This window comes from Eretmochelys imbricata, chromosome 6 (assembly GCF_965152235.1).
Source record: "Eretmochelys imbricata isolate rEreImb1 chromosome 6, rEreImb1.hap1, whole genome shotgun sequence".
NCBI lineage: Eukaryota > Metazoa > Chordata > Testudines > Cheloniidae > Eretmochelys > Eretmochelys imbricata.
Genome location: NC_135577.1, coordinates 2,775,269 through 2,789,984, shown reverse-complemented (window position 1 = coordinate 2,789,984; position 14,716 = coordinate 2,775,269). Strand labels below are relative to the sequence as shown.

General features: G+C 43.8%; 1 protein-coding gene across 1 annotated transcript; it reads right to left on the bottom strand.

The window, feature by feature from the left end:
- Positions 1-5,207: 5,207 nt before the first annotated feature.
- Positions 5,208-6,140, bottom strand: LOC144266595 (olfactory receptor 5G9-like). Its single transcript, XM_077820027.1, has one exon. The coding sequence runs from the start codon at positions 6,138-6,140 to the stop codon at positions 5,208-5,210; it is 933 nt and encodes a 310-aa protein (XP_077676153.1).
- Positions 6,141-14,716: the final 8,576 nt, after the last annotated feature.

The window sequence follows — 14,716 nt, the reverse complement described above, 5'->3', positions numbered from 1 at the left end:
TTCCCCTCATCCACAGAGCCAGTTATCTCACCATAGAAGGCAATTAGATTAGTCAGGCGTGACTTGCCCTTGGTGAATCCATGCTAACTGTTCCTGATCACTTTCCTCTCCTCTAAGTGCTTCAGAATTGAAAAGATAGGTTCACTCATTTTCCTTGATGGAGATCACATGATGACCAGAGGAGCTCAGGAGGAGACAACAGCATGCTACGGACTTCTGCAGTTCACAAAACTATCCCTCTTGCATGCATATTATCAGCACACAGAGCTCAGTTTAAGAAGATAAATAAATCTATGGGTCAACTAAAATGGTCATACTCTCATCGAAAATATTAATACATTTTTGATAATGTATGTGAAGTTATAAGATTACAATCTATCATGTTATTCATACATGTTCCAAACTGAGGCTGGCAAACTGCTCTCTCTTAAACAAAGAAATGTGTGCTCTGCTTAATTTTGTATCTAAGCTGTAAACAGAGTCGTTAAGCAGGAAGGAAAACAAAGGTAGCCCACAAAGGTGAGGAAAAAGCAGCAGGGAACATCCTTCTACACAGAGTTTTTCTGTTCTGGTAAACAGGTGGAAATGTTTCTCAAAGTGGGGATAGCACTATAAAAAGAAGGGGCAGATATCCCAAGGCACCGCTCGCTCTCTCTCTCTGCCCACTGAAACTGACTTGTTTGTCCATGACTTGGTGGTATCTCTTTGTTTTTCCTCCCTTCTCTTACAATGAGGATGGAAGCAGTACCTGCTCAGAACCCTAAAATCAGTATCATAAAATAAGTTTTGAATCTTTCCCTGTTTGCTAACCACACCAACGTTACCCTTAATACCTCTGGAGCTGCTTCCTGGGATGACTTTGAGATTTGCTCCCTGGATCACCTTTGCTCCCAGGACAACAGGTGTGCACAGCAGATGCAATTAATGTTGTTGTCGTGTCTTTCCTTGTGGAAATGGAACACAGAGGGCCAGCAAATCAGCTGGTCTCAATCACTGTCTCTCCCATGAGGCCTTTTGAATATAGTATGAAACTGAGGTGACTGTACTCCCCTTCATGTGTTGGTCACTGGTGGTTAACAATGAAGATCTCTGCAGCATCTCCGCAGATGGTGCAACAAACTATCTCCAATCATGCCACCCCCCTCCCTCCTTACTGTCATCTGATGTGCTGTTTTCTCTGCCAACTTCAGCCTCCAGAACCCTGCCTTGTTGAGCCAGACAAACTAGCCTTTTTTGAAGGAGAAAGTCATTAAGGACATTGAGGTCAATGGGACAAAATACAACATGGTTTTACAAAAGGTAGTTCGTGCCAAACCAACCTGATCTCCTTCTTTGAGGAAGTAACAGATTTTTTAGACAAAGGAAACACAGTGGATCAAATTTACCTAGATTTCAGTAAAGCATTTGATACGGTGCAACACGGGGAATTCTTAGTTCAGTTGGAAAAGATGGGGATCAATATGAAAATTGAAAGGTGGAAAAGGAAATGGTTAACAGGGAGACAAAAGCAGGTCCTACTGAAAGGTGAATTGTCAAGCTGGAGGAAGGTTAACAGTGGAGTTCCTCTGGCCTCAGTTTTGGGACCAATCTTATTTAATCTTTTTCTTACTGATCTCGGCACAAAAAGTGGGAGTGTGCTAATAAAGTTTGAGGATGATACAAAGCTGGGAGGTATTGCTAATTTAGAGAGAGACCGGGATATCATACAGGAAGATTTGGATGAGCTTGTAAACTAGAGTAATAGTAATAGGATGAAATTTAATAGTGAGAAGTGTAAGTTTATGCATTTAGGGATTAATAACAAGAATTTTAGTTATAAACTGGGGACACATCAATTAGAAGTAGCAGAGGAGCAGAAGGACCTTGGAGTATTGGTTGATCATAGGATGACTATGAGCCGCCAATGTGATATGAACGTGAAAAAAGCTAATGCAGTCGTGGGATGCATCGGGCGAGGTATTTCCAGTTGAGATAAGGAGGTTTTAGTACCATTCTACAAGGCACTGGTGAGACCTCATCTGGAATACTGTTTGCGGTTCTGATCTCTCATATTTAAGAAGGATGAATTCAAAGTGGAACAGGTACAGAGAAGGGCTACTAGGATGATCTGAGGAATGGAAAACCTGTCTTATGAAAGGAGACTCAAGGAGCTTGGCTTGTTTAGCCTAACCAAAAGAAGGCTGAGGGGAGATATGATTGCTCTTTGTAAATATATCAGATGTATAAATACCAGAGAGGGAGAGGAATTATTTAAGCTCAGTACCAATGTGGACACAAGAACAAATGGATATAAACTGGTCATTGGGAAGTTTAATCAGAGGAGTGAAGTTTTGGAATAGTCTTCCAAGGGAAGCAGTGGGGGCAAAAGACCTATCTGGCTTTAAGATTAAACTCGATAAGTTTATGGAGGAGATGGTATGATGGGATAACATGATTTTGGAAATAAATTAATCTTTAAATATTCATGGTAAATAGGCCCAATGACCTGTGATGGGATGTTAGATGGGGTGGGAGCTGAGTTACTACAGAGAATTATTTCCTGGGTATCTGGCTGGTGAATCTTGCCCATAAGCTCAGGGTTTAGCTGATCGCCATATTTGGGGTTGGGAAGGAATTTTCCTCCAGGGCAGATTGTTAGGGGCCCTGGAGGTTTTTTCCCTTCCTCTGTAGCATGGGGCATGGGTCATTTGCTGGAGGATTCTCTGCTCCTTGAAGTCTTTAAACCACGATTTGAGGACTTCAATAACTCAGACATAGGTGAGAGGTTTTCCACAGGAGTGGGTGGGTGAGATTCTGTGGCCTGTGTTGTGCAGGAGGTCAGACTAGATGATGATAATGGTCCTTTCTGACCTTAACATCCATGAATCTATGAAATCCTCCCCCCCCCCCCACACACACACACAAACATTTGTTTTGGGACAAAGCTGTTAGGCGTATTTGTAACATGTTTGTGAAAAGTTTCAGGTCAATCCAAACAGAATTGTTTTTGACAATAATTTAATTAGTCAAGATGAAATTCACTCATTTCTGGACACCTTTCCATCCCAAAGTTGGGAAATTACCTAAAGAGGCATTTGAAGAGGTGACCAACAAATAAAGTAGAATACAGTCACCTCAGTTTTGTATCGTGCTAAAATGACCTCACAGGAGAGACAGCGATCCAGGCCAGCTGATTCTCTGTCCGTCTGTGTTCCATTTCCACAAGAAAAGACACGGCAACACCATTAATTGTATGTGCTGTGCACAGCTGTTGTCCTGGGAGCAAAGATGCTCTAGGGACCAAATCTCAAAGTCATCAAAGCCAAATTAAACCTCTGCCACCTAAGTTAGCAGCTCCAGAGGTATTAAGGGTAATGTTGGTGTGGTTAGCAAACAGGGAAAAATTCAACTCTTAGTCTGATTTTTGGGTTCTGAGCTAGTACTGCTTCCGTCCTCAACTCATTGTAAGTGAAGGGAGGAGAAACAAAGAGGTACCACCAAGTCATGGGCAAGTAAGTCAGTTTCAGAGCATTTCAGCCTTTAATTGAAATGACATTCATGGGAGGGGAAGGAAGAAATTATCCTGAGAGGACAAATTTCAACTTTTCTGAACATATTTACCTATCAAAGGAAGGAAAGAGTTTTATCAAGGGAGGGAGAAGAGTGACAGGAAAAGGAGAGAAAAATCGCTTTAATGGGAAGGGGGAAAACTCACCGATGGATACCGGGAATATCTATACTAAGGGCAATACATTGACTCAGCTGTGATGTGCAGCAGCGCCATAGTGTAGATGCTTTCCACAGTGATAGAAGGATTTTTCCATCGATGTAGTTAATCCACGTCCCCAAGAGGCAGTAGCTAGGTCAATGGAAGAATGACACTGAGGTCAGTACAAGCTAACTGCCACCCACAGGGTGTGAAAAGTTTCCCCACCCTGTCTGACGGAGCTGTGTTGATCTAATTTTTAAGCATAAACCAGGCCTCAGAGAAGCTCCTGTTGGAAGAGACCAGTAGGGAAATCTCGTCCTATCTCCTGGCCAGGGCAGCAGAATCCCCTTCGGTTCTCTTTGGTCAGGATAGTTGGAAATATTCCAGCTGTCCCAGCTTCCCCGTAGAGATTATTCTGCATTCTGATTGAGCTCAGTGTCAGGCTGTGTGTGTGTAGTGGACACTCTGACTCTGTGTGTGTGTGTTTGGTTTGCAGGGGGCACTGTGTGCATTGTGTGTAGTGGGCACTCTGTCTGTTTGTGTGTGTGTGTTTGGTGTGCAGTGGACACTATGTGTGTGTGCATGAGGTGGGGGGTGCAGTGGAGCTGAATGTCAAGTGGAGACGGATGCGTGTCCCTTGCCCTGCCAGTGCTCAGGCTGGCGTCCCCCCACCCCCGAGTGCAGGGCTCCTTGTGAGATCATAGAATCATAGTACTGGAAGGGATCTCGAGAGGTCATCTATTCCACTCCCCTGCAGTCACAGCACAACAGAGTATTATCTACACCATCCCTGACAGGTGTTTGTCTCACCTGCTCTTAACAATCTGTAGTGGTGGAGATTCCACAACCTTCCTGGGCAAGTTATTCCACTCCTTAGCCACCCTCACTGTTGGGATGTTTTACCTAATGTCCAACCTAAACCACCCTTCCTGCAATTGAAGTCCATCGGTTCTTGTGCTGTCCTCCCATGCCGCCTACGTCCCCCCCGCCCCAGACACACACACATTGTTTTGCAATTTTATTCCTAAACTCTGTATGACAGGTTGCGTCACAGAAACCCCTTTGGAACTCTTTCAGAGTAGCAGCCATGTTAGCCTGTAGCTGCAAAAAGAAAAGGAGGACTTGTGGCACCTTAGAGACGAACACATTTATTTGAGCATAAGCTTTTGTGAGCTACAGCTCACTTCATCAGATGCATTCAGTGGAAAATACAGTGGGAACTGCCACCAGCTGTCCTGAGATGTGAAGTTGAACATCTCACCCTCTAGGTGGATGCCCCTAGGAACCAGTTTATAAAATCATTCTCTCTTTCTGGACCTGTGAGTCTTCCTCAGGTTTTGTCCACTGACCTCAGCTGAGGCCTGCAGACCTTGTTGGAATACAAACAAATTAATTTTAAAAACAAAATAATAATGAACAATAATCATATGGGCTCTGCAAAATTACGTCGTAATGGGCTGGGAATTGAATTCAACTGTTTCCACTCCCAATAACGAAACTAATACTGAGTTAAACAGATTCAAGAATTGGTTAGGAGTTTATTCATTGCTTTCCTCAGGGAGTCCTTCACCTCCGTGTTTCTCAGGCTGTAGATGAGGGGGTTCAACATGGGGATCACCAGCGTGTAAAACACTGAGGCCACTTTATCTCTGTCCATGGAATAGCTGGAGGCGGGACGCAAATACATGAAGAGGAGGGTGCCAAAAGATAGGACCACAGCGGTTAAGTGGAAAGAGCAGGTGGAGAAGGCTTTGCGCCGGCCCTCAGCAGAGCGGATCTGCAGGATGGTGGAGATGATATAGACATAGGAGAGGAGGACAGTCACAAAGCTGCTCCCTGTAATGCAGCTCGTCAGAGCAAACATCACAATCTCATTGATGCGCGTGTCAGAACAGGAGAGCGCCAACAGTGGGAGGACGTCACAGAAGAAATGATTGATGATGTTGGAGCTGCAGAATGACAGCCGAAATGTACAACACGTGTATATCATTGAATCCACCACCCCCACAGCGTACACCCCAGCTACCAGCTGTTTACAAAGCTGCCTGGACATGGTGACCGTATAGAGCAGTGGGTTACAGATGGCCACATAACGGTCATACGCCATCACAGCGAGCAAGAGGCACTCAACATCTCCAAAAACGAAAGAGAGATACATTTGCACAGCACAGGCAGTGTAAGAAATGCTTTTCCTCTCGGCTAAGAAATTAAGCAGCATCTTAGGGGAAATTATCAAGGAAATGCAGAGGTCACAGAAAGACAAATTCCTGAGGAAAAAGTACATGGGGGTGTGGAGTCGGGGATCAATTGTGATTAACAAGAGCATCCCCCCATTCCCCACCAGGGTGATACCATAAATCAGTAGGGATACCACAAAGAGGGGGACCTGCAGCTCCGGACGATCTGTCAGTCCTGAGAGAATGAACTCAGTTGCCTCCGAGTGATTTCCCATCTCCTCTGAACACAGATCAGGCAGCTACAGAGATGTGGGTAGGTGGAGGGTGCAGAAAACCTGTCCCTTCTCTGTAATGAGGTCAGAGAGGATAAATGGAGATCATTTTTCTCAATGGACATCAGTACCAGCTCAGGGAAGGGCTTAGTCCACAGACCCAGATATTCACAGCTGGTCATTCCAGATGTTTGATAAAATGCACACACTGTGCAAACACAATGACACACAGGTTAATCATGTCCCACACACAAACATCACTGTTCACAAATCCGAAAAGAAAACAGTAACTTGTGACTCTGCTGTGATAGAATCAGTCTGAAGGGATTATTCCATCACTAAAGAAGGGGTGAAAGTAACAGAGTGTCAATCTTTCCACCCTCTTTGGGCAAGGGGAGCTCTGTCGCTTGGCATGTCCGTTTGGGGTAAAGTTGCTTACTGTGCTTAGTAAGCTTTTTGGGACTTACTTGAGCTTGTATGAAAACCCAAAGATATAATGGAAATCCCTGGCTTCAGTGACTAGGTAATTGCCTACTTTTTTCCAACCAAGCTTGTCTCTCCTTTAGCTGAAGGGGTAGGATTTGGGGCTGAGGCTTTCGGTGCGGGAGGTCTCTAATTCAATACCTGCTGATCCCCAAGGTGTCTGCGTGTGTGCGTGTCTGTAATTCAGAAGAATAGCACATACCTGCTGAGAAGAGAGAGAGAGACATGTGTTGGTGTTTCATCATTGACAGAAACTGCCAATTTGGAGCATTCAGGAAGTTTTATACGAAGATGTGTGATCTGTGGGACATGATTCCTGAAGCAACTGGGAATACCTGAGCTCAGAGAGCCATAACAATTAATGAATTCAGTAAACTAAAGCCACCCTTTGTGTAATTGGTGCCCTGGGGATTAATTTGACCCATTCTTTCTACTGGTTTATTAAATGATGCAATTACTACCAGAGTTACAGAGTATGAGGTTTGGGGTATATTTCATCCTGCTGTTTTCACATCAAGCTGGGTACTGCGTAGAGCTGATCCACAAAGTGTTGTGTATTTTTGTGAAGACCAAAATCTTTTCACTAAAATCTTAATAGTTTGACTCGGAAATACCATGGGGGTGCCTCAGTCACTCCACAGCACCAATCTCTTCCATGCTCCTGGCTCCCAGGCTGGACGACTTCCCCCATGATGCATGATGGCCTCTCCTCTTGCTGAACTGCCCTGGAACATCACCAGAGTCCCACAGCCATGATTAGGGAGGAGGGGAGTTTGGTATTTTGATGGAAAGCTTATAATTTCCAGGGAAAAGATAACTTCTTGGAAAAAATAGTTAAATGGAAAATCCAATTTCCTATCAAAAAAACTTGTCAAGAAAAATTTTCAACCAGCCTTAGCAACAAATTTGGAACCAAAGGAACCAAAAGTTAGATACAGGTGAAACAAACAAATTGTTTGCAGGTGTAGCTGATATCTTCTCTGTCATTCCTGGTTTCAGAGTAACCTCATTGTCCTGGCCCCAGTAGGTGGAATGTAAAACCTGTAAAACATGTAAGAGTACTCCAGATTATCTAGCTATTTATAGTATGCCAATCATCATGGTATCCTATGTACTTCCCTTGCTAGGTTACTCCCCAAAGTAGGAAAGATAGGTTCACTCATTTTGCTTGATGCTGACCACATTATGACCAGAGGAGCTCAGGGGGAGGACACAACATGCTACAGACTTGTGCAGTTCACAAAACTGTCCGTCTTGCATGCATATGATCTGCACACAGAGCTCAGCTACAAAATGCTAAATAAATCTATGAGTCAACTAAAAATAGTCATGCTCTCCTCAGAAATATTAATAATATTTTATCATGTATTTGAAGTTATAAGATTACTCTGTATTGTGTTCTTAATACATGGTGAAAACTGAGGCTGGCAAACTGTTCTGTCTTAAACAAAGAAATTTGTGTTCTACTTATTTTTGTATCTAAATATGTGAGGAAAAAGCAGCAGGGAACATCCTTCTACAAAGACACTTTGTCTTCTGGTAAACAGGTGGAAATGTTTCTCAAAGGGAGAATAGGACTCTAAAAAGAAGGCACAGACATCCCAAGGCACCTCTCTCTCTCTCTCTCTCTCTGCCCATTGATTCACTGCATCTGAAGGGATAAAGCAGCCATTGGAGTGGGGGATGGCTCCTGACCTAAGATGTTTGGTCAGTGAGACTGCTGAGAGCATGTGGTGAGGAAACTTTTCCTTTGAATTTCACATCCTTTGTTAACTTAGGCACAAGTTGCATTCTAGCTTTATTTTTCTTGAAACCATCTCTGGCTTCTATGCCTCCTTATTTCCACTCACTTAAAATCTATCTTTGTAGTCAATAAACTTTGTTTTTTATTGTTTTATCTAATCCAGTGTGTTTAAATAGAAGTGTCTGAGAAGCTAAGTTGCAGGCATGTTAGTGCTATTAAAGAAATAATGGACAATGTAGCTTGTATTTTCCAGGAGAGGACTGGGCAACACAGGACATACATTTCTGGAGGGAAATCAAAGATTTGAGAATGTGTTGGGGTCACCTTGCAGTATAACCAAGGGTGGTGAGAGCCTGAGTGTAGCCCAACTATTCCTGGCCAGGCTGCAGTTACACAAACATGCCTCGTGTGTGATTTTCATGATAGATGGTTGTTTGTGAGTGGCCAAGGTTGAAGCCACTTCATCAAGGCATTGCAAGGTTTCAGGCAGGTATGACACAGCTCCTGATTAGTCTGGGTTGGACCCTGGTATGTCACAGCCACCAACCTAGAAAATATCCCAGGAACACCAAAGGTGTGGTGCTGATTGACAGCAGTGTTCAATTGACATGAAAGTGTAGGTCCCCCAAGGGATGGGCCCATGCACTGATCCATGGCTGCAGATGCACAAGGACATTGTGGTAACATCACCTCTCCACAAGGAGATCCAAGGCAGGCCCAGTAATGGATCTTCCCTTCTTCACTATGGTAGGAGAAATTATCCCGCAAGGGTGTGCAGGCTTGGGTGGTATTATCAGTGCTCCAGGGAATGTTGGTGCCCCCTTCTCCTAAGTGGTGCCAACCTGTGAGGCATTGCAGGGTTGATTGTATTAGGAGGAAAAATTGATGGTCCAAGTCAGCTACATTCTTTGGTATAATCCGTGAGGGAGGGGCTACAAAGAATGGAGGCAAAGTCCTGCTTCCCTGAACACCACTAGAAACAACCAAAAACCAGCAATCTCTGTATCCAAAGTCTGTTACCCCAGGTCTCTGCCCAGGAAACACTATGCTCCTACTTCCTCTAAGAGTCATGTTCATAACTCCTCCTCCTGGTTTCTGTGCCTCCGCTGATCCGCAGGTGCCTGGGGCAGTCCTCACTGAAAATGCCAAGGTCAGGGCAGGCTGCAAAAAGGAGGATATGCCCCAAACTGGTGGTTAACACTGAAGATCTCTGCAGCATCTCTGGAGATGCTGCTACAAAATATCTCCGAGCATGCTAGCTCCCTTCTGATTCTTTTGTTAGTTTTATTTATTTCCCATAATTTATACTCCATGAAACCGAGTGTGATGTTGCAACCCATAATTATTTATAGAAATAGGCTCATGGCTGTAAATATAACATAACTTCAATATGTTTTATGCCAGATATGCTGTGTAACATATCTCTGCAAAGCTTATGATCTACTGCATATATTCATCCTGTTTGTGTGCATGTAATATTTTTGTATTCAAAGTTATGAATACTTGTTATGTACTTGTTTGATTTTAAGTACCCTCAGTGAAGCAGTTGGACAGCTTCTTGAGAAAAGACTATTCTCTGTAAGTGCCCAATCAAGAAACACTTAAGCTAACAATGAACTTTGAGAGATGCCAATCCACATCTGAGCTTTCCTGGGAATGTAGTGTTGTCCTGTAAGGAACTGAGTCGTGCATGGACATGTGACTTGCCCATCTGACTCCAAAACTCCATCTTGGAGCTGGATTCTGCAGAGGAGAGGGGAAGCGGTTTCCACCCACAAGAGAGAGACTAAATAAGCCCCTGGGGAAACCCCTCCATTTTGTCTTCAGCTGGCACAAAAGATAGCCCCTCCACCCCAAGGAGATGCCTGAAAGAAACTGGATCAAAGGACAGTAACTAGAGGGGTGTGAGTGATTGCTGGACCCACACTAGGAGGAAGTCTCATCTGTAAAACAGGCTTATTGCAACATCTTTGAGGGTGAGATTTACCTGCATTTAGTTTTCAGTGTAGTAGGCTTCGACTTACATGTTTTATTTTATTTTGTTTGGTAATTCACTTTGTTCTGTCTATTATTACTTGGAACCACTTAAATTCTATTTTCTGTATTTAATAAAATCACATTTTACTTATTAATTAACCCAGAGTATGTATTAATTCCAGGTGGTGGGGGGGGGGGCAAACTGCTGTGCATATCTCTCTATCAGTATTATAGAGGGTGAACAATTTATGAGTTTACCCTATATAAGCTTTATAAAGAGTAAAACGGATTTATTTGGGGTTTCGACCCCATTGGGAGCTGGCTATCTGAATGTTAGAAACAGGAGCACTTCTAAAGCTGTTTTCAGTGAAGCCTGCAGCTTGTGGCGAATGTGGTTGAGACTTGGATCCGGCTTTGCAGCAGGCAAGCGTGCCTAGTTCAAACAAGGCAAGGTACTGAAGTCCCAAGCTGGCAGGGAAAACAGGCTTAGAGGGAGACTCAGCACATCACGTGGCAGTCCCAAAGGGGTTTCTGTGACCCAGCACATCACAGTGGCGTAGCTGAGCAGGATCTGTGCACAGCTGATTTCTTTGAGACTCTGGTCATGGTTTTAAGTGAGTTTTGGCTGTGGTGGGTGGAGAATGGACAAAGTGATTACTGTTTTGTTAGTTTCTGATTGCTTATTTTGGGTAAGGGAAATAGGGACAGAAAAATAAGCAAAATAAGTAAAAGTGAAGATCAAAAAAAGCTAGAACTGCCGAAGTTGCAGACTGCCCAGAAAGGCTGAAAACTGGGTACTGGGAAAGTCTCAGTTAACTAAGAAACCCCTGAACTGAGTGAATCTCTGTTTCAGTGAACTGCAGATAATGCTAGATAATAGATAATACTTAGAACTGCCATGAGTGCAGGGGAAGGGACTAGATGACCTCCCGAGGTCCCTTCCAGTCCTATGATTCTGTGATCTCACAAGGAGCCCTGCACTGGGCGGAGGGGGGACGCCAGCCTGAGCACTAGGCAGGGCAAGGGACACATATCTGCCTCCACTTGACATTCAGCTCCAGTGTACCCCCACCACATGCACACACATAGTGCCCAATGCACACCAAACACACACACACACTGTGCCCACTGCACACCAAACACACACGCAAACAGAGTGCCCACTAAACACAGACAGCCTAACACTGAGCTCAATCAAAACACAGAAGAATCTCTACAGGGAAGCTGGAATAAGTGGAATATTTCCAACGAGCCTGAAAAAAAAAAAGAACCGAAGGGGATTCTGCTGCCCTGGCAGGGAGATAGGACTAGATTTCTCAAATGGTCTGTTCCATTGGCAGCTTCACTGAGGCCTGGTTTATGCTTAAAAATTAGATCAACACAGCTCTGTCGCACAGGGCGGGGAAACTTTTCACACCCTGTGTGAGGCAGTTAGCTTGTACTGATCCTCAGTGTCATTCTTCCACTGACTTAGCTACTGCCTCTCGGAGATGTGGATTAACTACATCGATGAAAAAAACCCCTTCCATCAATGTGGAAAGCATCTATGCTCCGGTACTGCTGCACACCATTGCTGAGTCAATGTAATGGCCTTAATATAGACATTCCCTGAATGGATGTGGGAGTTTCCCCCTTCCTATTAAAGCAGTTTTTCTCTCCTTTTCCTGTCACTCTTCTCCATCCCTATATAAAGCTCTTTCCTCCTTTTGATAGGTAAATATGTTCAGAAAAGTTAAAATTTGTCAAAGGATAATTCCTTTCTTCCCTTCCCATGAATGGCCCACTGTAATTTCAATTAAAGGCCAAAATGCTCTGAAATTGACTTGTTTGCCCATGACTTGGTGGTAGCTCTTTGTTTTTCCTCCCTTCACATACAATGAGTTGAGGACAGAAGCAGCACCTGCTCAGAACCGTAAAAATCAGACTAAGAGTCGAACTTTTCCCTGTTTGCTAACCACACCAAGGTTACCCTTAATACGTCTGGAGCTGCTTTATGGGATAACTTTGAGATTTGCTCCCTTTAACATCTTTGCTCCCAGGACTACATGTGTGCAGAGCACATGCAATTAATGTTGTTCCCTTCCTTGTGAAATGGAACACAGAGGGCCAGAGCATCAGCTGGTCTGGTTCTCTGTCTCTCCCGTAAGACCTTTTGAATATGATATGAAACTAGGGTGACTGTATTCCACTTCATGTGTTTGTACCTCTCCAAAAGGCTCTTTAAATAATTTCCCAGCATTGATACATGAAAATATCGAGAAAAGGGTGAATTTCTTCCAGACTAAACATAGAATCATAGACTTTAAGGTCAGAAGGGACCATTGTGATTGTCGAGTCTGTCCTCCTGCACAACGCAGACCACAGAATCTGACCCAGCCACTCCTGTAACAAACCTTGAACTTCCGTCTAAGGTATTGAAGTCATCAAATCGTGGTTGAAAGACTTGGAAGCGCAGAGAATCCTTCAGCAAGTGACCCATGCCCGACACTGCAGAGGAAGTTGAAAAACCCCGAGGGCCTCTGACAATCTTCCCTGGAGAAGAATTTCTTCCCAACCCCGAATATGGCGATCAGCTAAACCCTGAGCACGTGGTCAAGACTCACCAGCCAGACACCAGGGAAGAATTCTCTGTAGTAACTCAGATCCCACACCATCTAACATCCCATCACAGGCCATTGTGCATACCTACCGCTAATAGTTGAAGATTAATTAATTGCCAAAATTAGGCTATCCCATCATATCCTCCCTTCCATAAACTTATCAAGCTTAGTCTTGAAGCCAGATAGGTCTTTTGTCCCCACTGCTTCCCTTGTAAGGCTGTTCCAGAACTTCACTCCTCTGATGGTTAGAAACCTCCATCTAATTTCAAGTCTAAACTTCCTGCTGGCCAGTTTATATCCATTTGTTCTTGTGTCCACATTGGTACTGAGTTTAAATAATTCTTCTCCCTCCATGGTATTCATCCCTCTGATACATGTATAGAGAGTAATCATATCTCCCCTCAGCCTTCTTTTGGTTTGGCTAAACAATCCAAGCTCTTTGAGTCTCCTTTCATAAGACAGGTTTTCCATTCCTCGGATCATCCTAGTAGCCTTTTTCTGTACCTGTTCCAGTTTGAATTCATCTTTCTTAAACATGGGAGACCAGAATTGCACACAATATTCCAGAGGAGGTCTCACCAGTGCCTTGTCTAATGGTACTAACACCTCCTTATTTCTCCTGGAAATACCTCGCCTGATGCATCCCAAGACCGCATTAGCTTTTTTTTACGGCCATATCACCTTGGCAGCTCATAGTCATCCTGCGGTCAACCAATACTATGAGGTCCTTCTCCTCCTCTATTACTTCCAAGTGATGCGTCCCCAGTTTATAACAAAAATTCTTGTTATTAATCACTAAATGCATGACCTTGTACTTTTCACTATTAAATTTATTAATTATTGTAAAAAAACATGCCATTGGGGTTGACCTGAAACTATTTACAAATGTGTTACAAAGTCTCCCAATAACCTTGTCCCAAAACAGTGTGTGTGTGGGAGGAGGATTTAGGTGCTGGTGGCAAAGCAGACACCGGTAGGAGGTGCTGATGCTCCCTCTCTTTGTAATTTTTAGCTTAATAGTGAGGGTGTTAACCTGTGAGGTGGAAGATCCAGGTGCAATTCCCCCTTCTGTCCAGTGCTGGGCAAAGATGTGCATTTCGGTTTCCTGTATTTCCAGAAAGCATCCCAGCCCCTGAGTGGTGTGGTATTCTAGTCTGGGTTGCTCTCAATCACTCCCTTCAACGTTGTTCTACAGTGGATAATGAATTAAAAAACCATTGGAACAGAGACATGAAGTTGAGCATGTCGGTGCCCCGAACCGCTTGTCTACAGAGTCATAACTTATATCAATTTACAGCAGTAGCGTAGACCAGTCCTGAGAATGATGCAGGACAGAACATAGCCCAGTCACCAGGATCCTGTCTGGCAATGTGGGAGACTACTTTCAAATTGCTTCTCCCCGTTCAACAGAGGGGGAATTGACCTGGATCTCCCACTTCCCATGGGAGTGATCTAATCACTGGGTTAAAGTCTACAAGGGAAGCAGCACCATTCCCACCTCTTCCATTCCCATCACTTTTGTCAGTGTGGCCATACATTGTCTTTGCTTTGACATCAAAAAGTATCCAGGAAGGAAAGGAAATGTTCCATTCTGATCATGCTAAATAGTTCCCTCCACCCTACAGGACATTTCTTTCAATGTTTTCAATTTGCCAAACATTTGAGGAATTTTCAGATTTGGTTCAGGTTGAACTGAATTTGTTTTTCAATGTTTTCTAAACACCCATGAATGCAAAAATCAGCTATTGGCCCAGCTCAAGCCATTTCTCACTCTC

Excerpts from the sequence above, each read along its gene's own strand:
- LOC144266595 (XM_077820027.1), bottom strand. The coding sequence starts at position 6,140 with ATGGGAAATCACTCGGAGGCAACTGAGTTCATTCTCTCAGGACTGACA.